The sequence below is a fragment of the Perognathus longimembris genome, chromosome 9, assembly GCF_023159225.1.
Source record: "Perognathus longimembris pacificus isolate PPM17 chromosome 9, ASM2315922v1, whole genome shotgun sequence".
NCBI lineage: Eukaryota > Metazoa > Chordata > Mammalia > Rodentia > Heteromyidae > Perognathus > Perognathus longimembris.
The window spans coordinates 27927848-27955623 of NC_063169.1; the positions used below are offsets into that span (position 1 = coordinate 27927848).

At 39.0% G+C, this 27776-nt stretch overlaps 1 protein-coding gene across 1 annotated transcript; it reads left to right on the forward strand.

Moving 5' to 3' along the window:
• The first annotated feature begins 589 nt into the window (after positions 1-589).
• Akirin2 (akirin 2) lies at positions 590-23479 on the forward strand. The gene is made up of 5 exons (XM_048353861.1): positions 590-1387; positions 16429-16572; positions 19560-19709; positions 22463-22534; positions 22796-23479. The coding sequence occupies exons 1-5, from the start codon at positions 1153-1155 to the stop codon at positions 22804-22806; spliced, it is 612 nt and encodes a 203-aa protein (XP_048209818.1). The 5' UTR covers positions 590-1152; the 3' UTR covers positions 22807-23479.
• Positions 23480-27776: the final 4297 nt, after the last annotated feature.

Below are 27776 nucleotides of genomic sequence, written 5' to 3' on the forward strand. Positions count from 1 at the left end.
GTGAGCCACGGGCGCCCAGTTTATCACTGGCTTTTTAATCCAGAGCAAAACAACTGAGTCTGTACTATCCAAACACTATTTACAAAAGCAAAGTGTACATAGGGCAATGCACTGGGTTCAATCAAGGATTCAGTAATCTGATTCTACACCACTGTTGTCTCCCCAATAGCTTCGAGATCTTTTATTTCCTATTTCCACGATGTGACAGATTTTGTTGCACACTATGTACAAAAATTAATATCGACCACTAATTCCGCTATTAGGTTAGCTTTTTTCTATTTCCAGTCGTTAACAGATCCTGAGTCTTCTAAGCCTTGGTTTGCATACCGGTTTGCTCAGCTCACAACTATTCTCTGAACCTTTTCTTCTTTCTCTTTTACTCTCTAGCTGTGTGGGGGGATTTAAATTCCAACCCGGAACTCAGAGTAGCGCGCACTGAGTGACGGGAGATGTAGTTTCTCTAACTCTGGCCTAACCGCCTGTCACGCCGATTCTTCTGCTGAGCGAAAACCCACAACTCCCAGGATGCACCCTCGGTGAACCCGCCCCTACGCGCAGGCGCACTGAGGCCTCAGGATTTGAATCGGCGGGGTTGTTATTGACGCCATATTGGGACCGGCGGCGGGTGGAAGAGTCGTACCGTGACAGAGGAAGCGGCCGGACGTGTTCGTCGGAGCTCCCGCCGCCACAGCCACCTAGCCACCCCTCCTCATCTGCCGCCGCTCGCCAGCTTCTGAGCGTACTCGGGCGCGTTAGAAGCTGTGTTCCAGCCTCGCTCCTCCCGGGACCGTGATCGACTTCCGAAGGGAGCCGGTCTCCGCTTGGGGGTTCCGGAGCCCGGACGGACGGACGGCGGGGCGGCCGGAGCCTCTCCCGGGGATCCGCGCCGGAGGAGGCGGAAGAGCCCCCCCTGACGCGGCCGGCGTGCGTGCGGCCACCGCCCCTCCCGTCCTCACCCGGGCCGGCCCTGGCCACTGCCCCTGCCGCGGAGGCAGCGGCGGCGGCGGAGGCGGCGGCGCGATCCTCGGCGGGCGCCCCGACACCCACCGTCTGCTTCTGCGCCCGTCGGTTGGGCGCTCGGCGAGTCTCCTCTCGTAACCTCCCTGCTTTCCCGGACCGCGCCCGAGTCGGGCGCCGCGGCTGCCCCCCACCATGGCGTGCGGAGCGACTCTGAAAAGGACTCTGGATTTCGACCCGCTGCTGAGCCCCGCGTCCCCGAAGCGGAGGCGCTGTGCGCCATTGTCGGCGCCCACCTCGGCCGCCGCCTCTCCGGCGGCTGCGGCCGCGGCCACCGCCGCCTGTTTCTCGGCCGCGGCCGCTTCGCCGCAGAAGTACCTCCGGATGGAGCCGTCCCCCTTCGGCGACGTCTCCTCCCGCCTCACCACAGGTGGGACTCGGCCCTGCGGGCGGGCCGCCGGCCTGGGCGGGGGAGGTGGGTCCCGGCTCCCGGGGCGCAGGGTGAGGGTGCGCGGCGGTGCCCCTCACTGGCGAAGTAGTCGAGCGAGCACATTTTCTTTTAAGTGGCTCTCGGGGTACGGAGACAATGGGAACGGCCTGAGATTCGGGGGTGGGGGTGTTGGGGGCAGGGAGGGTTTTGCCGGTATTGTGGGGAAGAGGAAGATCCTTTTCTTTGGGCGGAATTACTGGGCTCGAGTGTTTCCGTCGTTAAGTGGAGAGCTGGCGGAAATGATCGTTGAAGGCGATATTATTCCTAAATCAGGCGAGGGAAGGTCACATTTCACCCGAACCTCGACATCTGTCGGCTGGAATCGAACGATTGCAGTGTGAACTCCGAGACTGGGTGGTTTGTGGCGAGACGGCAGCCCCTCCTCCAGTTCAGACATGGCTGATTTTAGTACAGAGGGGGTGGGGATGGATGTCACCGGGGCGAGATCTAGGCCTGTCATTAATCACCCACAAGAACGCCACTTTGGCTGAGTCAAGACCTGTTTCCCTAGCAGGGTCAACAACAAAGAGAACGCACTTCCCGAGTACTCCGAGGTGAACCGACCGTGCGTCTAGACCTTGAGAAATCTGGAACTTTTATTGGAAAATCCAATCGAGGCTTTTATTTGTCAGTACTTTATTTCTAACAAAGTATGTTGGGAGAAAACAACTTAGAGAAAAATAAGGAAGCAAACTTGAATTCCAAGGGAGTTGAGACTTATTTGCATCTTGGAACATTTTCTAAAAGTGATGTGGAGGAATGCCTTTTGGCTGCTGTAGAGGGCATGTGCGTGCCCAGGTGTTTTTTTAAAACCCCTCCGCCTATACTTTGAAATCCTGTGTGTTCCTGCACTTCCGAGGATAGGATTTTGTGCATTTGAGGTGCAAATCTCTTTCCTTTGTGTGTACTGTGGAAAGACTTTGTATTTGAGCCTTTGGTAATGTCACTTAGACAAAGCCTTTGATTAGCTTGATTTGAAATGCCTCATTAGCTTTTTTTTTTTTTTTTTTTTACAGTAGCTAGTACATATGTTTGTCACAAGGTTTGTTTTTTTTTCTAAATGCCTTTCACCAAGCCCATGGGGAGACCCTCAATTTTTGCTATTAAATATTTGATGTAACTTACAGATCCGCTATTTTAAAGTTATAGCCAGTTTTCACAGGAATTCCCATAGTTACTAATTATACTTTGCTTTTATGAAGGTCTTCATGATTGAGTGCTTTTGTTTTTAAGAAATGTCCAACAATGTCAAGAGTGAGTTCTTTGTGTAGATATCTTTAGTTTGTCAATTTAGTGAAATGCTACTTTGAAAACTGTAATGGGGGTCAGGAATCTGTACTTAACTATTAAGCCATTTAAAAATTTTACAACTATTAAACCATTTTAGAATAGCTTATAACCAGCAATAAATTTGGTCGGAGCCATTGTGTGAAGTGTTACATTTGTGAGTTAACAGTAAAAATAGTCTTGTATATTTGTAACACAGCAGGGAGTTCACTTTAAAGGGACATATGAAAGAATTAGGATCCTATTTCAGATTTGTATTTCATTGATAGTTTGTAGCAGTTGTTTTCTCATCTCTGATTTCATTTATGTAGATTATATATAATAGTAAGTAATTGGAATTATTACTATTGTTTAAACCAGTTCTCCTGTTTAACACAGTATTTATTGACATCTACTTTGGAAGTTTGGTCATAGCCTGAAACCTAAAATCACCTCCAAACAGGTCTTATCGAGTCTGCCAAAAATTAGTTATTTCAAATAACGTTGATTTGAGAAACGGGTTAAAATTTCTGACTTAAATGTAGTAAAATACACATTTTGTGGGGTTTGTGGGAGACAGCCCTTGATACTGTCTCTGAGCTTTTTTTTTTTTTTTTCCTCAAGGCTAGCTCTACCACTTGAGCCAGTGCTCCACTTCCAGTTTTTTGCTGAATGATTGAAGAGTCACATGGACTTTACTGCCTGGGCAGGCTTTGAGCTGAGATCCTCAGATCTCAGCCTGTTGAGTAGCTAGGATTGCAGATGTGAGCCACCAACATATGGCCAAAATATACACGGTTAATCATTTTTAATGACATGGCAAATGTGTCTTCTTTATGTGACCAATTTGAGATGTGCTCTTGTATGGTTTTGTAATAATGTCATAATGGGAGCTGCAGTGTTGGGCAGATTGATCAAAGAGCTTTCCAGTTTTCCTTTATCAGACTTGGAAATAATTTTCTCAGGCACCTGTCTTAACCACAGTGATTCTTAAATTTGATAGGCATGTATCCTTAGTTGAAATAACTAGGATTGAAAAGTGGACAGTGGCTTACTAAATTGATCTGAGATACTGCTGAAGCTCTGTTTTTCCATTAATATCTGTGAGTTCAAATGTAATTTATAACTCAGCTGAAATTTTTCCAAGTATATACAGTCAATAGTTTTGTCATTGTTTTTTGAGTACTAGTACTAATTTGGTGGTGTAAGCTGAAGTTAGGTTATGGCTTCTTAGTAGCTTCAGGAACTTGCACATCTGTTTTAGAGCTTTACTGTTACTTTAGTCATTCCAGGAAGATTCCAAAGTTTGACTTAATTACTGTTCTTATTTAAATCAATATTTTTCAAATCATTGCAGCTTACATTGGGAAGAAAAGCTGATTGAGCTGGAGGAAGCTTTCTTATAATTAAGACTTGGAACCTTTATTGTGATAATTAGGTCTTGGCTTGTTTTGGGACCTTTTCTCACACTCCATGTCCCAAATCTGCTTTTTGGAACACTTGATTACTAATTCAAAAAGCAGGCTAGGGTAGGGTTGATAAACTTTGCTTGTGATTTTATACAACCTGGGAGCTGAGAATGTCTTTCACATTTTTATTTTTAAATTATTTGTGGTACTAGCATTGGGGTTTTGAACTCAGGTCCTTGAGTTCTTCTTGCTTTGATATTTTTGTTGTTAAGACTTACGCTCCACCTTAGCTTTTGCTGGTTAATTGGAGATGAGAGTCTTAGAGACTTTTCTGTCTGGTCTGGCTTTGAACTGAGATCTTCCTGTGTAGCTAGGGTTACAGGAGTGAGCCCCCAGCACCTCCTGGCTTGTCCTTTTCATTTTTAAACTGGATGGAAAAGAACTGAAATAATTGCTTTGTGATATATGAAAATGATAAGGAATTCATAATTCAGTGGGCATAAATGTTCAGTTGGAAAACATACCTCTTTTCCTTTTAGGTCTTGTCCACTACAGATTATAGTAGCAGGATTGAGAAGAAGCTGTAACAGACTATTGCCCTGGAGGTCATATTTACTGTCTGGTCCTTTATAGAAAAAGTTTGTGCACTCTGATCTATAGTGTTAGCTGTGAGATTTAATTCTTCTATGTAGGTGAAAGTGGATGATGAATGAAAATTGCTTTGGGGAGAGCAGCCTACATATGGTTTGGGAAATGAATGCCTCTGGTAACTTTGGAAAAATATCCTGGCAAGTTAGTTGAAAACAAATTCAAAGTGTTCTGTCTTTATTTACTCACTTTTGAAGCATGTATGGCATTATCATTTAGCCTAGAGATTGTCATGATATTCCCAAGAACAAGTAGTTTAATAAAACCAAAATACTATAGAACATGACAAGTGTGTCTCAGTCAAATCCAATACATTGCTTTTATAATTGTTCTGAGAATTAGTGGACTGGTGAAGACAGCCTTCTGTAGATGTCAATTTTTTGTGAGTTTATTAGTAAATTAATACACATTGTTTATGGCTTGTTGTCATGGCTCTCATTTGCCTTAGGAATTGAGTTGGATGAAGAGTTAAATTCCTTTGTAAGAACTCTGTATCTGCTGGAAGCTAGCTTGTGAATGGGGAAGAGTTTACAAGAACATAGATTGTTCACTAGACATTGATGCATGCCTGCAAATGGAGACACCAGCTGGCTTAAATGAAATATAAAGGGTTCTAGGCAAACAAATGAGATGTCTGTTGGAGGGGGCAGCATCTCACTTCAGATGTCATTTGTATTGAGCCAGAAGTGGGTTTTTGTGTTTTTTTTTTGGTTGGTGTGGTTATTTATTTAGGCAGTGATAAATTGGATTTGGCAAAAAGTATTTTAATGAAATTTGGTTATTATGAAGCTGTTTCATTAGAGGGGTTACCATTTCATAAGTTGGGTAATGAGTACATTTCTCTTTGGACAGTGTCACCTCCTACTTCATTTTGTACTGTGGATTTTAAACTTGACATTAGGACTGCCTAGTGCCGTAAATTATGCATTGACATATCCTGTAAATTGGGGCTGGGGTGAAGGAGAGTTGGGAGAGGACTTTGTATAGTGTGAGCCTGGTTTTGTGTTCAATATCCAGCACTGTGATTGAAAAGAAAAAGCTATATGGCTAGTAAAGCAGAGTGCAGTTATATTCATTTTTGGGGGAGGAAGGGCAGAAAAATGAAGCCTAATTTGAGCACATAAATGCATAGGTTAGCCATAGATGCCTAGGTGAGCAGTTAGGCTCTCTTTGGGTATCAGTGCAGCTAACTTCCATGGGTTGCCATAGAGACATAGTCTGAGATATGAAGGAGAATAATTTTAATTTCTTCAGTTTTAAAATGGCTTTGTAGGAAAAATAATACAATGTGAGTAACTCAGGTGTGTCTTTCTTACTGAATATTGAAATAGTGCCAGGAATAGAAACACTTTTGAGAAGTTGAAAATAGACATTCAATGGAAGTGTCAAGTTTTCTATATTTTTTCCTACACAAACATTGTTTTCTTTTTTTCTACATTGTTTTAAGTCTTTATTGCAGTATTTGTATCAGCGCACTTTAGTCATATTTTTGCCATAAAATGTTGTTACTTGTGTAATGTTTCCTACCAAAAAAAGGTATTAAAGTGGTGCGTGAGTTAAGTTTGGACTTTTTGGATAAGTAGTTCATGAAACCAGAGAATAAGAGTAGGTATTTTCAACCACCTTAAACTTTTTAACTAAAGTCACTAATTAGCCTTTTGTGAGTTTTGCAGTCCACAGTCCTTAGTACTTTTGGCCAGCAGAATAATTTCTCTGCATGTGAAAGCACAGTGAATCTATTGCCTTTGATAAGACTACCCACTTTGAAAAAGGTATGGATAATGGAAATAGTATTCAAACCTAAATATATTCTAGAACTCAACTTACCTCAGCATATTCTAACTTTCTTAACACACGTGATAAATGAACCATTAGCAATAATGTTGTAGTACTGACTTTTAAACAAGGATGCCTCCTGAATTTTGAGGGCTAGTGATTATGTTACCTTCTCCTATAGGACTATTTTATCACAGAGCTTTAAGATGTAATATTTGTTTAGTTTTGACATTTAGTTTTGACATTAGTCTTGACATTTCCTAACTTTGATAGTGAACTGAAGATGGAGAAAAATACCCCCCTTTAGGCTATTTTGCAACAATTTAGAACATGTATCAACATTTATGAGAAAAATGTGATTCAAATGAGTTATGATACAAATACTACAAAAAAGACTGAATGTTTAAGACACTTGAAGTGTGCCTTTCAACTTTCTCCATCTTTCTGAATGATAGACATGAACTAGCTAATAGTCTTTTTGCTCAAGGCTAGTACTACCACTTGAGCCATAATGCCACTTCTGCTTTTTTCTGAGTATATATGGTGCTGGGGAATCGAACCCAGGGCTTCATGTATGCTAGGCAAGCACTCTACCACTAGGCCATATTCCCAGCCCTTAAAATATTTTTTAAACATTTTTATAAAGTTTTGAGGAGAAATAATTTTCTAATAAATTCTGCTTTCATTTCTAGGAGAATTAAATAATTTAAGCTATAGCAGATTTTTCCCCAGATATGTATGAATCATATAGTTACGTTGAGCAGGGGCTCCATGCAGTTAATTAGGAGGCGTTTTTTGTTTTTGTGATTTGCCAGGCCTTGGGCTTGAATTCAGGGCCTGAGTACTGTCCCTGGCTTCTTTTTGCTCAAGGCTAGCACTCTACCACTTGAGCGAGCCACAGCACCACTTCCAGCTTTTTCCATGTATGTGGTGCTGAGGAATCGAACCCAGGGCTTCATGTATAGGAGGCAAGCTCTTTACCACTAGGTCATATTCCCAGCCCTCCATGCAGTTAATTAAAAATCTGAATGTATGTTCGTTTGCTAACTTTGGTATTTTAAATATTGACCAGAATTTCACAGTATATAATAAATTTTGTAATCTTTTGTGAAGGTAGACTTCTTAAATTTAAGAAGGTTGTCTTGGTGGTGGTGGGTGTGGTATGTAACTTAGCACTAGAAAAGTAGTTTATTTTTTATAGTATAGCATAGTATATATTTTTATAGTATAATGTAGTTTATTTTTAGTAGAACTTAAGTGTTTTAGCCTTTAAAAATCCTAAGCCACTCATTTTTATGTCCTAAATCCCGAGATGTACTAATGCCGCATTGTGATACTAATAACAATTATATTTTCACTAATACAACTGTGAATATGATTTAATTTTAATTTCTGATTTTTCTTCTTTTTTGGCCAGTCCTGGGGCTTGAACTCAGGGCCTGAGCACTGTCCCTGGCTTTTTTTTTTTTTTTTAATTTTTTTTTTGCTCAAGGCTAGTACTCTACCACTTGAGCCACAGTGCCACTCCTGTTTTTTTCTATATATGTGGTGCTGAGGAATCGAACCCATGGCTTCATGTATACGAGATGAGCACTTTACCACGAGGCCATATTCCCAGCCAAATTTCTGATTTTTCTCAACACTAAAAAATCTAAATTACTGTAGAGGCATATGTTGACTAGCCTTTCAGAAGAGGACTGTGAACTAGAGTCTTGTTTTCCTCCTTTTTGATACTATGCACGTGATAGTTTTGCCTCCTAGGATTTTTGTGAGAATTAAAAGCATTCTCTTGCCCCTTGGTGGTAGATAGAAATAGCCACAATAGGGTATCCTTAAACGTTCAGTACCGCTTAGCAGTCCTGCCTGTCTATTCTATAGAAAAAATAGAGGCCATCAAAAAGGCAGTTTCACAGTACCTGTACTATTGTGTGTGCTGGGCTCTACTTTTTAGTAATCATTGAGGATTAGAGATGATAAAAGCATTTTTGCAAAAAACAAAGGGAAAGAACCTCCTTTTCACCAGAACCATGTCCTCTTGATTATCCTAATTTTCATCTCTTTAACTGGCTCCTTTGAGTTAGACTTCCCATTAGTAAGAAAACAGCTGTACTCAATTCTTTCACTTTAAGAACAAATTAAAAGAGCTTTCAGATAACCTACTTCCATATCTTTGGTTTTCAGCTCTTAATGTATTTGTGCTTCAGATAACGTCAAGCCACCAATGAATTAATCAATCAGTTATCCTCTTTGACCTTTCTTACATTATTATGCCTGTTAACACTTCCTTTTCTATTTGAAACACATACTTCTTTGACAGTTTTCCTCCACTTCCCTGGCTGCTCTTTCTGTTACCTGGCTATTAAATTTAGGATTTTTGGGGAGGAGTGGTGTTGGTCATGGGTCTTGAACTCAGGGCCTGGGCACTGTCCCTGAGCTTTTTCAGGCTCAAGGCCTGGCACTCTACCACTTTGAGCCACAGTGCCACTTCCAGTTTTCTGATGGTGAATTGGAAGTAAGAGTCTCATGGACTTTTCCTGCCCCAGCTAGATTTTAACCTGGACCCTCAGATCTGTCTCCTGAGTAGCTAGGATTACTGGAGTAAGCCACCAGTGCCTGGCTAAATTTAGCATTTTTTTAAGCTCTGGCTCAGTGTCATACCTGATATATTATAGGCCTCCCTAGGTAACCATTTCTTCAGTTCCACCTACAGATGGCACTCATTTTTATCTTTAGTTCAGACCATTCCTCTTATTTGTACCTTTTAAAGTTAGTTTTTCCCTGTAGGCCTTCAACCCTCTGCCATGTTTTTGTTTTAGTGAAATCCATTGACAATGTAACTAACTTAAAAAATACATGGGCACTTAGTAAAAGATATCTGTAGGTTTCTAATCAGTACCTTCTTGTGGGAGAAGTAGACCTCACAACTCGTTTTATAGTAGTTAGAATAGAAAAGTAATAAATACATGTTTCACCATAAAGTCACATGATGATGAACATGAATTTTCTTTTTTAAAGAAGATATGTTTAGGAGAGTTGAAAGAGGCAGAATATATAGTTTAGTGTCTTGTTATGAATCTCTCAGAGTAAGTAGTAGAGCTATTATTAAAATTAATTTGCAATTTTTTTCCTATGAAAGGGGTTTGCCTAATTTAGAATTGCAAAAGCCATTTAGGTAGTGGTGGGAAAATGAATCTAGATCTGCTTAAGTATTTTTAAACATTAATTCCCCTGTTAAAGCTTTTCATTCCCATTCCTTTTTCTTTTCAGTTTCTAATATGTACATTAATATGTACATGCTAAAAAAATGCCCCATTAAAGGAGTTATTTTAAGCAGGTTCCAGAAATTCTAAGTGCCTGTAGTTTCACGTAAGTAATACAAGTCAGAGTTGAACTAGTGAGTTTTTAAGGTCTAGCAAATTCTAGCCTTACTAGAAATTAAATAGCATCCTCTCATAATCTTAAGAATCAACTCTGAATCTACATTTTTAGAAAGATCTCCAGGTGATTTGTGTGTACAAAAGCCCCTTGGTATATATGTCTCCAAGCAGATTGCTGTACATGCTTAGGAAGCTATACCTTTTAAGTGCTGGCCAGACATTCATACTGGTTTTGCAATACAGAGCTCCATTTGGCCTTGTGAAGTTTGCAAATTCTGGTTTCTGAGTGTGCTCTATCTAGTTGGAGATCTAGATTTTTTTTTTTTAGATGCTAATAAATTGTGATAGGAAATAGGTTTGTACTCCAGCTTGATTGTGCTGTAGAGTCCTCAAGAGAAGTCTGTTCTCTTGGACTTTGAAAAGACTTAGGTTCTCGATTTACATTATCTAACATTTTGCCTATAAGAGTTACCACTCATTTGTCGTTTTAGGCTACAATCACTGCAAGGTCAAAAATGTTTCACTGCTGCTGTGTAACCATTGATAATTTATTTTATTTTATTTGTTTTGGTTTTGTTGCCAGTCCTGGGGCATAGACTCAGGGCCTGAGCACTGTCCCTGGCTTCTTTTTGCTCAAGGCTAGCACTCTACCTTTTGAGCCACAGCACCACTTCCAGCTTTTTCCTATATATGTGGTGCTGAGGACTCGAACCCAGGGCTTCATGTATACAAGGTGAGCACTGTACCAGTAGGCCACATTCCCAGCGGTGATAATTTATTATGTTACCAGTAAACAATGGTGCTTTGGTGAATGGCTTCAGTCAGTTCAGTCATTCATGACATGAATTGTTAGGAATAGGAAGGGAAACCTTCTAAACCAAATGAAAGAAGATATTTTCTGTAGTATGCACAGTTTAGTTTTTGTATTTTGGATGATTTATTCCCCTTGCTCTTCCCAATTTAATGTCTTAAAAAATGGAATTTTCTATCTTGTAAACTATTTGAGAAGATACCTGTAAGTAGTAAAGAGCTTTATAACAAAAGCAACAAGATTTACTCTTAGTATAATAAGAACTGGAGCTTGGGAAGCTTATTACATATCATGGAGAATCCACTTGTGTTTTGAGAATTATCAAACTTTTTACATGAGTGAAATTCATTGTGCAGTTACTTTGTAAAATTTATAGTTACCTGCAGGGTTTTAACAAGCAGAGTCCTTTATTTCAAACATTGGTAGTAAAATAATATAGTTGACTTTGTATCATTATTGCATTTTTCCTCCTGCAGGCATATAAATCGTACCTCATATAAAACATGTTATATAATGTAAACTTAGAATCCAGTTGTTTTAAAATACTTTAGATACCTTAAAAGGTATATAATTTTATACAACTAAATTGTGCTTATTAAGATTCATGTTAATCCAGATAGGAGTTAACATTGGTGTTATAGTTTGTTTGTTATAGGTTCAGGTTTGATATAACAGTGAATTTAAAGGCATTAGTCCACTCTTTTTAGTCAGAAAGCTCATGGCAACATAAGGACTTTGTTCCTAGGGGTTCTTCATGGAGAACATAAGAACTGTTTTGGTTTCTAAACATGATCCTGGGGAAATAGCTGGTTTATGAAGATGGGAGCAGTCCCCAATTGTGAGTTTTAATTCATAAAGTAGACAAGGTGTCATCTAGTTTGTAGTTCAGAACATACTCAGATGTGTCCTGTTAGTTTATTTGGAACAGTTTCTTAGTTCTAGCTCTCAGTGGCTGCTGCAGGTTTTCTGTTACTTGATTGCATACAGGTTTCCCATATCATTTGTGTTTCTCTCTAGAAATGGTGATCTTCCATGATTTAAAAAATCCTGTTTTTTGTCTAGATGCACTTTCACGTTTTTTCAAAGATAATTCATACCATAGAGAAATAAATGGCATTGGCATATAAATAGATACAAGAGGGTCTCATATACATAAGCTTTAAGAACTGTTCATTGAACCTTAGTGATTCATCATCTAATAATAGCAGGAGGAAAATTATAACCATGGGTCTGGAGCAAAAATTCAATTTCACATGTCAGAGTTTCAGAATTTATAGACTCAGAAGATGCTTTGACACGCCCTCCACCCTCATTCCCTATTTGTGATTCTCCTTTAAACACAGTTTGGTTGCTTCTAGTTTCAATCTTCCCATTGCTGTCAGGCTTATCTTGATGCTGTTTTGATGTTATTTCTCTCACCAATTCCATTATCTTGTTTTAATCCCACAACTGAATTCTCCTGTTTGTATTTTTATTTTCTGTGTCCAGGAATTTTTTTATTTTATTTATGTTTTTTTTTTTTTTTTTTTTTTTTGTGCCTGGCCTAAGGCTAGAACTCAGGTCTGGAGTACTGGTACTGTTGCTGAGCTTTTTTTACTCAAGGCTACCACTTGAGTCCCAGCTCCTTCAGCTTTTTTTTTTGAGTAGTTTATTGGAGATAAGAGTCTCACAGATTTTTCTGTCCTGGCTGGCTTTGAATCACCATACTTAGATAGCCTCCTGAGCAGCTAGGATTACACGTGCAAAGCACCAGCACTCAGCAAGAATTTTAGTGGAAACTAGACTGGAGTCTTCTTTTGTTCACGTTTGCCTAACTTGTTTCTAAAAAAATATTCTGAAGGAATAAGTGCTGACTTACTGGTAATTCTGACCTTTTAAGAGGAGAATTTTTATTAGCATTCTTATTGACATTTATTAGATTTGAAAATAGCATGAGTCAGATTTTGCTATTACTTTCATTTAGTATGTAATGGTAAAAGAGTGAGGTGGAGTTTTAGGGTTTTACAAAAGGTTTATACAGCTATTTGTGATTTGGCTTGACAGGAAGAGAACTACTTTGCTCTAAATGATTGTTGCAAATTCAATCTAAGTGTCACGATGGCTACATGGTTAAAACTGGCATATGCAACTCATAATGTACATGAAGCTTTATTTGAATTTTATTTTTCTTTAATGGACTATATAAATTGCATTGGCAACACTGTCAGATATTATGTATTCTTGAAATAAAGTACTTGAAATACATATATGCACTTGCTAGTTTGTTGAAAGGTAGTTAATTCTAACTAGCATACAACAAACTGAACAAATTATTGATACATAGAAGACCTCTCTGTACAGCTGATATGGTAGTTTAAGTTGGACATGTGTTCTACATTCCAACTTATTGTGGAATATCAGGATATTCCTTGGATTATAAAACTTCCAAACTGCTTGTACTCACAAGCTGAAATAAATTGAGGCTTTGACCCTTGTAGTTTGTTGCTGGTAACCTGTACTACTATCTTGGCTAAGTTAAATTGGACCGTTTTACTACATAATGTTGGTCACATGTTACTGGTATTGAACATTTGAGGGCACAATGTGATTTAGATGAGATAGTTGCATCATGAAATGTGAAAAGCAATACAGGCAATTCAAAATTCTTTAGTTCAGCTCTTTAACTGACAGTATCATGTGTTGGCAAGGATGTGGAACAGCTGGAATTCTCATGATAGTTGAAATGCCAAGTGGCAAAATCATTCTGGAACAAAGTTTGGCAGTTTCTTACAGTCAAGCCAGGCATTAAATAAATGGCTCATTCCTATAATTTTAGCTACTCAGAGGCTGAGATCTGAGGATCACAGACAGTTTAAGCCAGCCCATGCAGGAAACGATGAGACTCTAATCTCCAGCTAAGAACCAAAAAAAGCTGGAAGTGGAGCTATGGTTTAAGTAGTAGAGGGCTAGCTAGTCTTAAGCAAAAAAGCTGAGGGACAGCACCCAGTCCCTTAGTTCCAGCCCTAGGACCTGCTCCAAATACATAAGCGCGTGCACACACACACACCTCTCACTTTTAATTTAAGGGAATTTAGGTATTACCTAAGAAAAATGAAAATGTCTTTCCAAAGTTGGAACCACATGGCCATTAGCAAGAGGATGGACAAATGAATTATCTGTATATTTATAACAGTGAATAACACTAGTCAAAATAAAGGGGGGAGGGCTTTTGTTGGTAGATGCAGCACACATGAAATGGCAGTCATATCCAGTACATTGTAAAAGCTGTGTAAATAGTTGTTTTACAGGAGTGTACCTGCATAGCACAGGGGCAATTAAAAATATTTTTCTTCATAGTTGAAGCTGTAGATTCAGAACAGACAGATACAGAGAGCCAACTATAGTAATAGTAGGTAAATGGCACAAATGGAGGTGTGTGGAGTTGAGATAGGGTGGAATTAACTGCAGAGTAGTAGCATGGGGAGAACTTTTTGGAGTGACAAAAGTTAAGATATTTCCAAGAGTGTACATATGCATGCACTTGTCTGTACTGTTATACCTTAGAATTCTGTACTTGTTAGTGTTTACATATTAGATACTATAGAGTTTTACAGAGCTAAATTTTAAAAAGTGTTACTGTCAGGGACTGGGAATATGGCCTAGTGGTAAAGTGCTTGCCATACATGAAGTCCTGGGTTCGATTCCTCAGCACCACATATATAGAAAAAAGCTGGAAGTGGCTCTGTGGTACAGAGTGCTAGCCTTGAGCAAAAAGAAGCCAGGGACAGTGCTCAGGCCCTGAGTTCAAGCTCAAGGACTGGCAAAAAATAAAACAACACACAAAAAAAGTGTTACTGTTTGGTTTGTTACAAGCCTGCTATTTAATTATGCTTCCTTTGATTTTGGTGTAAGGCAGGAAACAAAAGAAAATCTGAAAAAGTTAAGTACTTTCCTGTAAGTTAGTCAAGTTACTCTGAGTCTGGTTGTGCATAAGTTTTGCTGTGATTTGGGTGGCATTTTAAAGATTTTGGTAGTTGTGAAAAACAAACTGGTAAATGAAGCTTGCTATAGAAAATAACATCAACTTTAAAATCTTATGGGATACTGTTACTGATTTAAAAATGAAATTTTATACTAATTGATACAAGATGTTGCATAGTTTTATTCTGTATCATAAATATTAAATCCATTTATATCAAGGTAAGTAACTGTCAAAACAGTACTTTTATTTCATATTGGTAAGTTTGTTTTAAAATTACGAACTTAAAAAGTAAGGAACTACAAATAAATTGAAAATGACTATAACCCATATTAAACTATTAAGGTTCTGAAAAATATTAGATGTAAAGCTGACAGTCATCTTGAAGTTAATTATTGCAAAGCATAATTCTTGTATTTTATCTACATTCATACATATAAACAAACCCATTTTGTTTACGTAACAAATTAAGAGATATTTTTACCTTTTTGTGTAGTACTGTGGCTTAAATTGAGGGCCTCATGCTCTTGCTTTGCTTTTTTGAAGTCTGGTACTCTGTTACTTATTTGAGCCACACTTCCTGCCTTTTGATGATTAATTGGAAATTAGTCTATTCAATTTGTCCACTTAGGCCGGCTCCAAACTAAGATCCTAAGATCTCAGCTTCCCAGCAGTAGAATCCAGCTCTTGGCCATATTATCTGTTGGAACTTAACTCCAGTTACATTAATGAAATCGGCAATGCTTAAAATATTTCAAGGAATGAGTTAAATCCTTCAAGAATTCTAAAATTCCCCTAAGAAAATTAAAGAAAAAGTCACAAGTGAAGATTTAGATATGAAAATCCTCCAGTGTTTTAAAAAGAATTATTACCATACATAAGGTTTGTTTTTTTTTTGCCTCCAGTCAAGGTTTTAGTTCTTGAAGCATCATTGTTAACTAAATTTGTAAATTGCTTTTACTACTTGTTGCTGCGTTTTTGTTTTTGCTTAATTTTGCTCTGAATTAGGCCGCGAATATAATTTTACCATTTGACTCTTGTTGTATTTTTTTTTTTTTTTTTTTTTTTTTGGCCAGTCCTGGGCCTTGGACTCAGGGCCTGAGCACTGTCCCTGGCTTCTTCCCGCTCAAGGCTAGCACTCTGCCACTTGAGCCACAGCGCCGCTTCTGGCCGTTTTCTGTATATGTGGTGCTGGGGAATCGAACCTAGGGCCTCGTGTATATGAGGCAGGCACTCTTGCCACTAGGCTATATCCCCAGCCCTAATTTTACCATTTGAGAGCGTGGGACTGGTAGTGAGAAGGCCTAAAGGGAGAGTGGACACCTGACAGGCATTCTCTATCTAGAGAGACTAAATGGTACCTGTTGTGGTTTAGAAACCTTTTCACAGTGAATCACATTGGCTTAAAGGAAGGATATACTGTTTCAGTGGTTCTGGTTAAAGAAAATTGCTGTAGCATAGTGGTTCTTGTTATGTACTAATTAACCTCACATGGATTTCTCCCTTAAGATTCAGAATGCTTTTCTGTTAATGCTGGATTATTCTTTGGCCGTACTCATTAATATTAAACTCAGTAGAACCTTCGCTCACATGTACTTTGTAATTTATACTCACTTCTTACTGTTATGTTCTTGAATAATATACAGAATCCTCCTTTTTTCTAATTATTGGGATTCGAAATACCTGTTTAGTAGTTTTAATTTTGCTAAATTTTAAACTTTTTTTTCCCCTTTTAGAACAAATTCTGTACAACATAAAACAAGAATACAAACGTATGCAGAAGAGAAGACATTTAGAAACTAGTTTCCAGCAGACAGATCCAGGTTGTAGTTCTGACGCACAGCCACATGCATTTCTCCTCAATGGGCCAGCTTCACCAGGTAATAACTTAATGAAAACAGTATGGGAAAAGTGTAATCCAAATGTCTTCCGTCAACTTAAACTCATGATTGAAAAAACCAAAAAAACCATATATAAGGGATATATGATATGTTAAAAATATAAGACAAAATAAGTAATTGTTACTAACCAAAGACAATCAGTAGACACTGTGTAAGGACTATAATTTGTAGCCAGTCCTGGGATGTGAACTCAAGGCCTGGCCACTGTCCCTGAGCTTTTCTTTTGCTCAAGGTTAGCACTCTAACACTTGAGCCACAGAGCCACTGTGGCCTTTTCTGTTTATGTGATACTGAGGAATTGATCCCCGGGCTTTCATGCATGTTAGGCAAGCACTCTTCCACTAAATCACATTTCCAGTCGTCCCCCCTCCCCCATTTTTATAACAAAAAGTTTGCTTCTTTACTAGGAATAGTTACACCTTGTCTACTGAATATTGCCATTTTATTTCCTGTAATTACTCAGAATCAGAAGTTCTGCTATTACAGGATTTATAGAATTACCTCTCTATACCTCTTAATACTTACTGCCTATCTTATTGGGATAGATTTCTAAAAGTGAATCTTTTTCTGTATCCAGTCTTACCTACCTTTTGAAGGGAGTGGTTTTCAAATAAGCCGTTTAAGGCAGAAAACAAATACTATTTGAATGGGACAGCTGAAACTTCCTAACTGAAAAAAAGCCATCAAGAGCGGCTCCTTTAGACATTTCCATAGCAAATAGGATTTGTCTTGTGGTAGTATTTTATTTCTTTCCCCTCAGCAAGGACAGGGAAACCTGGCAGAATGAAAAAAAATTTAAAGCCATAAAATTAGACCAGGGAATATGAAAGTGTTCAAAATTCTACTGTTGTACTCCTGTCAGTTTGGAAATGAGAGTGTGTGAGTGGGTAAAAACATGCCAAGGGGAGGTTGATTATATTAGCAGGAAAGTAAAGTCATAAATTTTTTTTTTTTTTGGTACTGGTGATTGAACCCAGGACATTGCACTTGCTAGGCAAGTGCTTTGCCACTGAGCTACATCCCAGCCCTCAAGTCATCATCTTTTTTAATGTAAGGTCACTTTGAAGATCAGTTAACTGACAGTCTTAACAAAGCTGGGGATTTGCAAACAAGTTGAGATAGCCTTAGTAGTTATAGACTAAATGTGCTGCACTTTATTCTTGTAACAGACACATTTCTAATAAGTATAGTTAACTATTTCCAGTTATGCAGGTTATAAAGGAGCTGCAGAGAAGAAGTAGTAACTGCAGCAAATACACAGACCAAAAGGCAGTGGATAGCAAATGAGTGTGTGCAAGATACTCAACAGCCATATTGTAAGGATGACCATCATAATCCTAGGTGCTCAAAAAGATCAATGGCTGGGAATTTTGCTTTTGGAAGTTCAAAATACCTTTTTTGATGTCCTGTCTGAAATATCTTACTATCTGATAATAACCAGGTTGCTATTAACACTAGCAGTCTTTAAGAATTCTGAATCAAAATTTAAGTGCCAAATATTAGGTTTTTATCATCAGGATTTATTTTTACAAAACAGCATATATCATTAAAAATAGCTGCTAGGAAAAAAGTACAGAATTCAGACAAGCAAAAAATAAACATTGACCAGTTGCTCCTTCCATTGAGATCAAAGAAATGAACTTCTCTTTGAATCTTTCCTCATGAATTAGCTTCTAAATGTACTTAGCATTCTGTTCCCCATAAAGCTTTTAATAAATGTCTGTTTACTGTCTTAAAAATTATTGCTACAAAATAGTATTTCCCTTTAAAAATTTCTAGCAGGTATATATGAAAATAATAGTTAATTAGTAATATTATTTAGTACTTGCTAAATTTCAAGTAGCTACATACTGAAATAATATTGCTAATTCAGTGAAACAGACAAATGTAAAGATGGCACCTGCCTTGATACAAAGTTGCTTTTGGACACTTAGTGAGTGTGGTGACAGTGTAATTCTGTTAACTTGGAGTATATCATTTCCAGGTGAGTTTTACATTATATTACCTTAATGGAAATTGTGATCACTGTTTAAAAACTCAGAATCAGTTATGCTTCTTCAACAAAGAATATCTAGATTCTAGAGTATTTAAAAAAATATTTTCAAGGTGATATACAGAGGGGTTATAGTTACATACATAAGGTTAGTGAGTACATTTCTTGTCAAATTTGTTATCTCTTCCCTTTTTCCCATCCTCCCCCTTTCCCCACCCCCCAGTTGTACAGTTAGTCTACAATATATTGTCTTGTCAGTATTGCTGTTGCATTGGTTCACCTTTTACCTTTTTTTTTTCTTTCTTGCCAGTCCTGGGGCTTGGACTCGAGGCCTGAGCACTGTCCCTGGGTTGTTTTTGCTCAAGGCTAGCACTCTACCACTTGAGCCACAGCACCACTTCTGGCCGTTTTCTATATATATAGTACTTGGCTTCTTTTTAATTCACCAATGTGAAATAACTTTTTCTGAAGAGAAAGCCTTAAAAATTAAGAGGTCTGGAAAATGAGTATTATATGTGAAGTAATTACTAGATTTTTTTGGGAAGTGTAAGACATTTTCTGAATGGCTTTTAGGTAAAGTGTGTATTTTTATAAAAGCTTAATATTTCTTATTCTAGTACTAAATAAAATGTTTACACCAAAAATGTTACTTGTTTTAAGAAAAGCTTGCAAACTAGTCACTAAGACACTTAGGGTGAGACTATGCTAGAATGGAGATTAAAAGTTTTGTGATGGATGGGACTCCTCTCCAGACTTTTCCAAACCCTTATACTTAATTACTTCTTGGCTATGTTCCAGAACTATAGGCTGATAGAATTTTTACTAAACCTGTTTTAGGACTTCTGAGAAATCTTGTGACTGAAAACTGATTTTATATGTGCATCGAAAAAGGTCCAAATGAACTTCTGTATTTAGAAAATTATTTATATCATGGTTCTAAATGAGGTGCTGTTTTTGTTCATGTTATACATAGGGACTTCATCTGCAGCATCTTCACCATTAAAAAAAGAACAGCCCTTATTTACTCTACGGCAGGTTGGGATGATCTGTGAACGTTTGTTGAAAGAACGTGAAGAGAAAGTTCGAGAAGAGTATGAAGAAATACTGAACACAAAACTTGCAGGTAAGAGATAAGTGTTTCAGACACTCGAAATTCATTATTTCCCACATAAGTTTCTTACTAAAGGAGGATTTCAGTTTAATAAAGAAAAACTGGGGGCTGGGGATATGGCCTAGTGGAAAGAGCGCTTGCCTCTTATACATGAGGCCCTGGGTTCGATTCCCCAGCACCACATATACAGAAAATGGCCAGAAGTGGCCCTGTGGCTCAAGTGGCAGGGTGCTAGCCTTGAGCAAAAAGAAGCCAGGGACAGTGCTCAGGCCCTGAGTCCAAGGCCCAGGACTGGCCAAAAAAAAAAAAGAAAAAGAAAAACTGCCCATCCTGGGGTTTTTGAACTCTGTGCCTGGGCCCTGTCCTGGAGCTCCTTTTTACTCAAGGCAGTCACTCTACCACTTGAAACGCAGTGCCACTTCCCACGTTTTCTGTGATTAATTGGAGGTAGAGTCTCATGGACTTTCCTGTCCAGGCTGGCTTTGAGCTGTGATCCTCAGATCTCAGCTTCCTGAGTGGCTAGGATTACAGGTATGAGCCATGGGTGCCCGGCTTGAACTTTCATTAAGTTCAGACCTCACCTCAGTAACATTAGGAAAGAGTTACTCATGTAAGATCATAGCAGTGTTAAGGAACTTGATTTTTCTTTTCATGTAAAGAATCTTTAGCTAAAAACTAACTTCAGCTGAGTTGTAGCTTTTTTTTTTTTTTTTTTTTTTTTGGCCAGTCCTGGGCCTTGGACTCAGGGCCTGAGCACTGTCCCTGGCTTCCTCTTGCTCAAGGCTAGCACTCTGCCACTTGAGCCACAGCGCCACTTCTGGCCGTTTTCCATATATGTGGTACTGGGGAATTGAACCCAGGGCTTCATGTATACGAGGCAGGCTCTCTTGCCACTAGGCCATATTCCCAGCCCAGTTGTAGCTTTTTAGACATAACCTTGCCACCACTAAAGACGTCTGAAATATCTTAGTTGTCACTGTGTATATCATTTTAGAGTATTAAGCTGTAGAATTATTAAAAATCACAATTTAAGTACTGTAAGTAAAATTATGTATTCTAATTCAGTCAGAATTTCCCCGCAGTATAAAGTAAGACACCTTACTATGTGAAACAATTAGAACCTTTTATTAATTTTTTTCTTTTATTATAAAGATGATGTACAGAGGGGTTATAGTTTCATAAGTCAGGTAACTTCTTAATTGACAATGTCACCCCTTCTCTGACTCTACCGGTTATTCCCTTTCTAACCCACTGGCAAGTTGTATAATTTATTTTCCACAGTGTCTAATGAGTACCCCTGCTGCATTTGTTCACCCTTGGTCCCTCCATTTCTGCACCCCCTTCTTGCCCTTCCAAAGACTGATAAAAAGGAAAACAAGAACAGCAACAAAGAAACCTTTTGTTTCTATTTCCTGGAGTTCATTTCAGCAAATATTATTGTATATGAGCATACTGTAAGCTTTTTAATTCTTGTTTTGTTCACTTAGGTGGTCCTGGGTTCTGAACTTTTCAGGCAGATATTCTATTACTGTCATATCTGTAACCCTTTTTTTTGCACCAGTTGATGGTCTCCCCTTTTCCCCAGCCCTGTACCCTGACCAACATTCTCCTACTATATGCTTCTTAACTAAGCTGGGATGACAGGTGCACTGTGCCCTGACTAACTAGATTGGTTGAGAAAAAGTTTCATAAGCTTTATTGGCATCAAACTGTAGTCTTCTAGATCTCAGCCTCCTAGTAGTTGGGATTACAGCTCTGAGTGACAATGTCTAGGTTTTTGGTTCTTAACCATTTAAAACAAGGTATTAATGTAGGCAAGAGAATTTGCTGGGGCTAGAAATATGGCTTACTGACAGAGTGCTTGCCTAGCATTCACGAGGTCCTGGGTTCGATTCCTCAGTATCACATAAACAGGAAAAGCCAGAAGTGCACCATACTCAATGAAGTGGTAGAATGTTAGCCTTGAGCAAAAAAGTAGCTCAGGCATACATAGTGCCCAGGTCCTGAGTTCAAGCCCCAGGACTCGCAAAAAAAAAAAAAAAAAAAAAAAAGAGAATTTTCCTTACATATCATTTTGTGACATCTACTAAAGTTATAGGTATTCCTAGATTACTTATAAACTTTCAGAGTAGAAAGATACTTTCTCAGCCGGGACCTAGGCATGTTGTCCCTGAGCTCTTCTGGTCAATGCTCTTACCACCTGAACCACTGCTCCACTTCCATCTTTTTAGTGCTTAATTGGAGATATGAGTCTCAAACTTTCCTTCCTGGGTTGGCTTTGAACCTGCATCCTCAGATCTCAGTCACTTGAGTAGCTAAGACTTAACAGGCATGAGCCACTGGTGCCTTGCTAAACCTTTGTATTTGGAAGCCTTGTGTTTTTCATCTTTAGTGTAAATAAATGCCACCCAGCATGTATATGAAGTCATCTGATTTTAGATTATATCAGTACTGAGCTCTGCAGATAACTCAGGATATAGACTTTTCTTTGGGATTTTAAGGCAAAGTATTTTTCCATTAAAAACCACTTAAATCTTTAGATAATTTCATAAGGCCATTCTGTTGATCATTGACTGTCTCTTATTCAGACCAAAAACTCAGTGCTCTTTTCATTTTGCATATTACTAAGGCCATGGGAATGTTAAGGTATCTGCTTGAAATTACTTCATATGATATGCCTTACATTTTCAGAGTGTTATCTGGTTTAGATATATTAGAGAAGGTATTTTGCAAATCATGTGACTGATATGTACTTTTATTTGTAGAACAATATGATGCATTTGTGAAGTTTACGCACGATCAAATAATGAGACGATATGGGGAACAGCCTGCTAGTTGTAAGTATTTGACCTTTGAATTGTACTCTGCAAACAAGAGTAGCGTTAAGGAGGAAGTACTTTCAAATTCAATAAGAGAATTAATTTAACAATTATGGAAGAAAAGGCCTGGAGGAAATAAGCACAAGCAAGGCTTTCTTATAGTTATTTAAATAGCTAGAGACAATACTGACAATGGGAATCTGGTAGGTTTGAGTTTTGCTTTGAAGATGTTTGAATTTTGACCTGTTCTTTGCACTGATTTTCCTTTTCTCGCCCTAGATGTTTCATGAATCACGTCACTACAATTGTGGGCTGCCTTGTTCCTTGTTGCAGGAGGTCCTGATTATGATATGCAGCAATGGCAATATACCCCCTGTGAATACAGGTTTCTTCAAGCTTTCGTCAGTGGCAACCACTCTTAGGCAGCAGCAGCTGGTTTTGGAAATTTCCCTGATGTCAGTACCACCTGGATGTGGACCTTTGCTACCTGTATTAATACCAGTGGCCTCATTTTGCTGTGTCATTACAATTTGGCTTCTTATAGTAATGTGTTTGAAAAGGATTAAAGCTGGTATTCTAGAACATGCCCTTCACTGGTTGTGTAAATAAAACTGTAGAATGGCACTTGAGATGAAGTTAGTGTGATTTTAATTGTGCACTACAACCAAGCTGTAACCAGTTATTAATAATTTAGAATGTAATCTGAAGACAATATTAAGCAAATAGCCTACAGTGCTTCCTATGAAATTGTGAAGGAGGGCATTTCTGTATTCCAGGACTTTTTGGGGTTTCAAAATGGGTTTATATGATTTTTTTTGGTAGTTTTATTTATTCTATCAGTCTTTTAAAACAAATGTTTATTGCTGCATCACTCTCCCCCCCCCCCCCGCCCCAAGTGTATCATTGTTTTACTGCCCTTGTAGTACTGGAATTTAGTTGGAAGAATAAAACATTTACTTCTGTTCTGAGTCTTTTTTAAATGTACAGAGGGTAGTATTTAAATAAAGTCAGTGTTTTAAATGTAAGCATTCCTAGCAATCAGTGAACTCATTGTTTGGTAAGATTTACAAAGAAATCTGCAATTTCTTCTGCAACTTACTGCATTATATAGTACATTACATATAAGCAGCTATAGTCTGTACCTTAAAGATGCCAGTAGACAATCTGGTTCTCCTCTCTTCACAAGGACTCAATAGGTGAAAGTATGATTCGGCAAGTGTCATTCACTTTCCATGCATAGCTTCCAAACACAGCTACATAGCTTTCTTACACTTGATCTTCCGTTGAATTCTAATGTATTTCCACTCCTTACTCCAGTCCTAAATAATGGGATGTGTTACATTTATACTTGGCCCAATTAGGGAAACAAAGTGGTTTTTTTTGGTTGAGTATGGCAATTGTTTTGGTTGACAACAAGCCCAAAGGCTAGACAGCATAAAGGGAGACACTTATTTAAAAAGAACCAGTGCCAAATGGCTGGTGTTGTGGATCTGGAGACAATGCCTGCCTTGCAGGCATGAGGCCCTTAGTTCAAAAACCCCAGCACTGACAGGCCATCCCAATCCTCTCATCTCACCACAGGAATGGGTAAACATCCAGCTTGTAGTCCCACGGCCATCATCCTGCCCAAAAGCATCCCAAAGCCACCTGCTGGGCTGTCCTTAGACACCCTGCCACGAAGTACTTTTGTTTTTTGAGATAGTGGTAGGACTGTACTTTTCAATTAGGCAAAACTAATCTATTTCCTTTTCTCCAAAAACCTATTAGCTATTTCAGCAAAACTGAATTTATAGTACCAAAAATACCATCCAGGGGCTGGGAATATGGCCTGGGGGTAGTGTTCACCTGGTATAAGGTTTATTAAAGTAGGTAGCCAATAAAGGAGAATGCCATGCAGTATTCAGGCAAGAGAAAGTTTATTAATGAACTGCTGGCCTGTGGCCCAGGTGATGCGTGGCTGGAGAAGGGCCAATCCCCACCCGGCCCTGCCTTCTCTAGGGAGGGGCAAGGGGGTGTGGCCAGTTGGACTAAGATGTGACCTCAGGGAATGGAAGTAGGCAGGCAGGAAGTAACTGCCCCTGGTTACCCAGGTAACTGGGTGGAGACTTAACTAGGTGGGGGCATCTGCTTGGAGCCCTTCTGGGCAGACTTCACAGTCAGTATACATGAAGCACTTGATTCAATTCCTCAGCCCCAGAGTGGCGCTGTGTCTCAAGTGGTAGAGTGCTAGCCTGGGGCAAAAAGAAGCCAGGGACAGTGCTCAGGCCCTGAGTTCAAGCCCCAGGACTGGGGAAAAAAAACAGTATTACCCAACGAGTGGTGCAGAAATACATTAAATTGGGAATGACAGGGACATCTACTAATGCCTCCATCATAAGCAAAAGCAAAATGAGAAGGAAAAAAGCTGGAATGTTCTAAAATTTAGTGAGTTCCAATTGTCTTGGATTACAATACTTGTTTTTAACTAAAGGGAATCTCAGAAAAATCACTCAAACTTCTAAGTAAGAACTGCTTCCCAGGGAGTATAAGAAGACAGAGAAGGCAGAGGGGAAGGCTGAGAAGGCAGAGCTAGGAAAGGAAGCCCCTGGGAAGGGAGGGGAGGCCAGGGGCTGAAATCCAGTTGGCAAGGGTCCCCACCTCCTAAATCTCATGCTTTTGTTCCCTCAGCTCTCAGGAGACTATAGCCCCAGCCTAGGTTCTAGACCCTTTCTTTTAAAAGGGCCAAAGTATTGGAAACCAAGATGGAGTCTCCCCAAATGGGATATGGGGTCAGGCTCACCTTCATGGGTGATTCTTATACCACTTTTGTCCTTACCCTGTTTCTTTTATAATTCTGTTCTGCTCTAGTGAGAATGAAGACAAGGATCTTGGATGGTTTCCAAGTGCTGCTCTCACCTACTCTTACAAAGGTGAACCAGTAGCTCTTGGAGACTCACTTCTGTAATTAGTACTAAAACTATCTTACTTTGTGGGTACTGTTTATTAAAAATGGTTTTTAAACAATTTTATTAGTACTCAAGTCTGTCATTTGAATGCTAGAGAAAACCAAGTTTCCAGTACTGATGGTATATCCTCACTAACAGCCCTGGAAAACCTTCCCCATGGTTGACTCCTCACATAATTAAGCAATAGATGAAAAAGCCTTGAAATCTACACAACCTTTCCCCAGATGTTTATTAACATTATAAAACTGAAACATGAGCTAGGTGCCAGTGGCTCATGCCTGGAATCCTAGCTACTCAGGAGGCTGATTTCTAAGGACTGCCATTCGAAGCCAGCCTGGGCAGAAAGAAGAATCTGTGAGACTCATCTCCAATAAATTACTGAGAGAAAGCTGGAGGTTGTGCTGTATCTCAAGTGGTAGAGTGCTAGCCTTGAGTACAAAGAGGCTCAGGGTCAGTGCCCTGAGTTTAAGCCCCAAGACTAATGAAAAGAAAGACAACCTGAAATATGTAGTGGAAAATTAGTTGGGGGATGACTAGATCATTGTGGCATTGGCTGTAAGGATTAAGCATGCAATCTTAACTGATTCTTGAGGAATCACATCCTTTTAGTGAAGCATCTGCTCTGCTTCATGCCGGTTCAAGGACCCTTAGGAAAGTAGAGGTGTAGCTGAAGTGGTAGAACACCAGTCTTGAGGGAAAAAGCCAAGTGTGAGTGAGAGGTCCTGAGTTCAAGCCCTAGCATAAATAAACATAAATAAAAAGAAAAAAAGGACCCTTAGGATGACAGGCTTGGCCTTTTGAAATAAGGTGTCAAATTCTATAATTTTCTTAATTATTTTGTCTTTTTTTGGTACAGGGGATCAAACCCAGGACATTGCACTTGACATTGCACTGGCTAGGCAAGTACTTTAACACTAAGCTACATCCCAGCCCGGTCTTATTTTGTTAGGGTGATAGTTTTGTGTGCATGCCATAAATTACTTAAATTTCAAGTTGACAGTCTCTGAGCATATGTGTTTAAATTCTGTTGAATAAGTTCTGGCATTTTTCTTACATGAAGGTAAACCTCAATGATGCTATTCCGGCAACAGACTATCCCAAAGTTCTATAAGGTCACTTTCTGTCAGCTCTACTTGTGGTTGATTCTTTAATTGTGAGGACCTTGAAACTTCTCTCCTTTACTTCGGTAACATTTCTGATGATTTGTTTGGGGGCATGTTTCATGTATTGTTTGTGGGTTGAAGCCAGATTTGGCATCACTTAGTATTCCTTGTCCTCTAACAAATCATGTTGTCAGAGGTCTAAGAATATTTTATGCAGACCTCCCGGACCACCCCCCCCCAAAAAAAAAGAATATTTTAAATACATCCGTTATCTTGATACATCTTTTTACTCTCCAGAATAAATTTAGTTATACACTGAAATCATCTTCAAGTGCTGTGTACCTGCCCCTTGCCTCCCACTACCACTGGTACCAGTTTTTTTCCTGTCTGGACATGTACAGCTCCTATACCACCCAGCCACATTTGCATAGTGCTTTTGATTTGTTATTGAACAAAGTCCCACAATGCTCTCTGGTATACAACATTAAATAATGAGCTTTATTATCTTACTCTCATTATGTCCTGCTGAGTTCTTGCCATAGAAGAGCTCCAAATGTCATTGGGACCCTAGTTTCCTTACCTGGTTTCTACATGTTTGTCTCTTTACATTTTTTTTTTTTTTTTGCCAGTCCTGGGCCTTGAACTCAGGGCCTGAGCCCTGACTTGGCTTCATTTTGCTCAAGGCTAGCATTCTGTCACTTGAACCACAGCGCCACTACTGGCATTTTCTATATATGTGGTGCTGGGGAATCGAACCCAGGGCTTCCTGTATGCAAGGCAAGCACTCTTTCCACTAGGCCATATTCCCAGGTTTCTACATGTTTGCTATGTGATTTGTAAAGGGCTTACTAGCTTTAAGACTTCAAGAGCACTTATTCAAAAGTTGAGTATTTAAGTGTAAAGCTGAACAGCTTGAATCTTGTAAGTTGTAAGACTAAAGGAAACGGGAAGGCAGAGGTAGTTTTTGAACCTTTGTAGTCAATCACTGGAAGAAACAAACCTTTAAGGTATTCATTCATATTATACAACATACTAAAGTGAGGAAGGCTACCGCACAAAAATCAAGAAGGCTTGAGTACTACTATACCAGTCACACATAATCAAGATGAATCAAAATGAATTTATTAATCAAAATGAATTTATTAATTCACACTGTATTGTAAAGAATGACCACCCATAACTTAGTAAGAACTCTGAAAAGTACAAGAATGA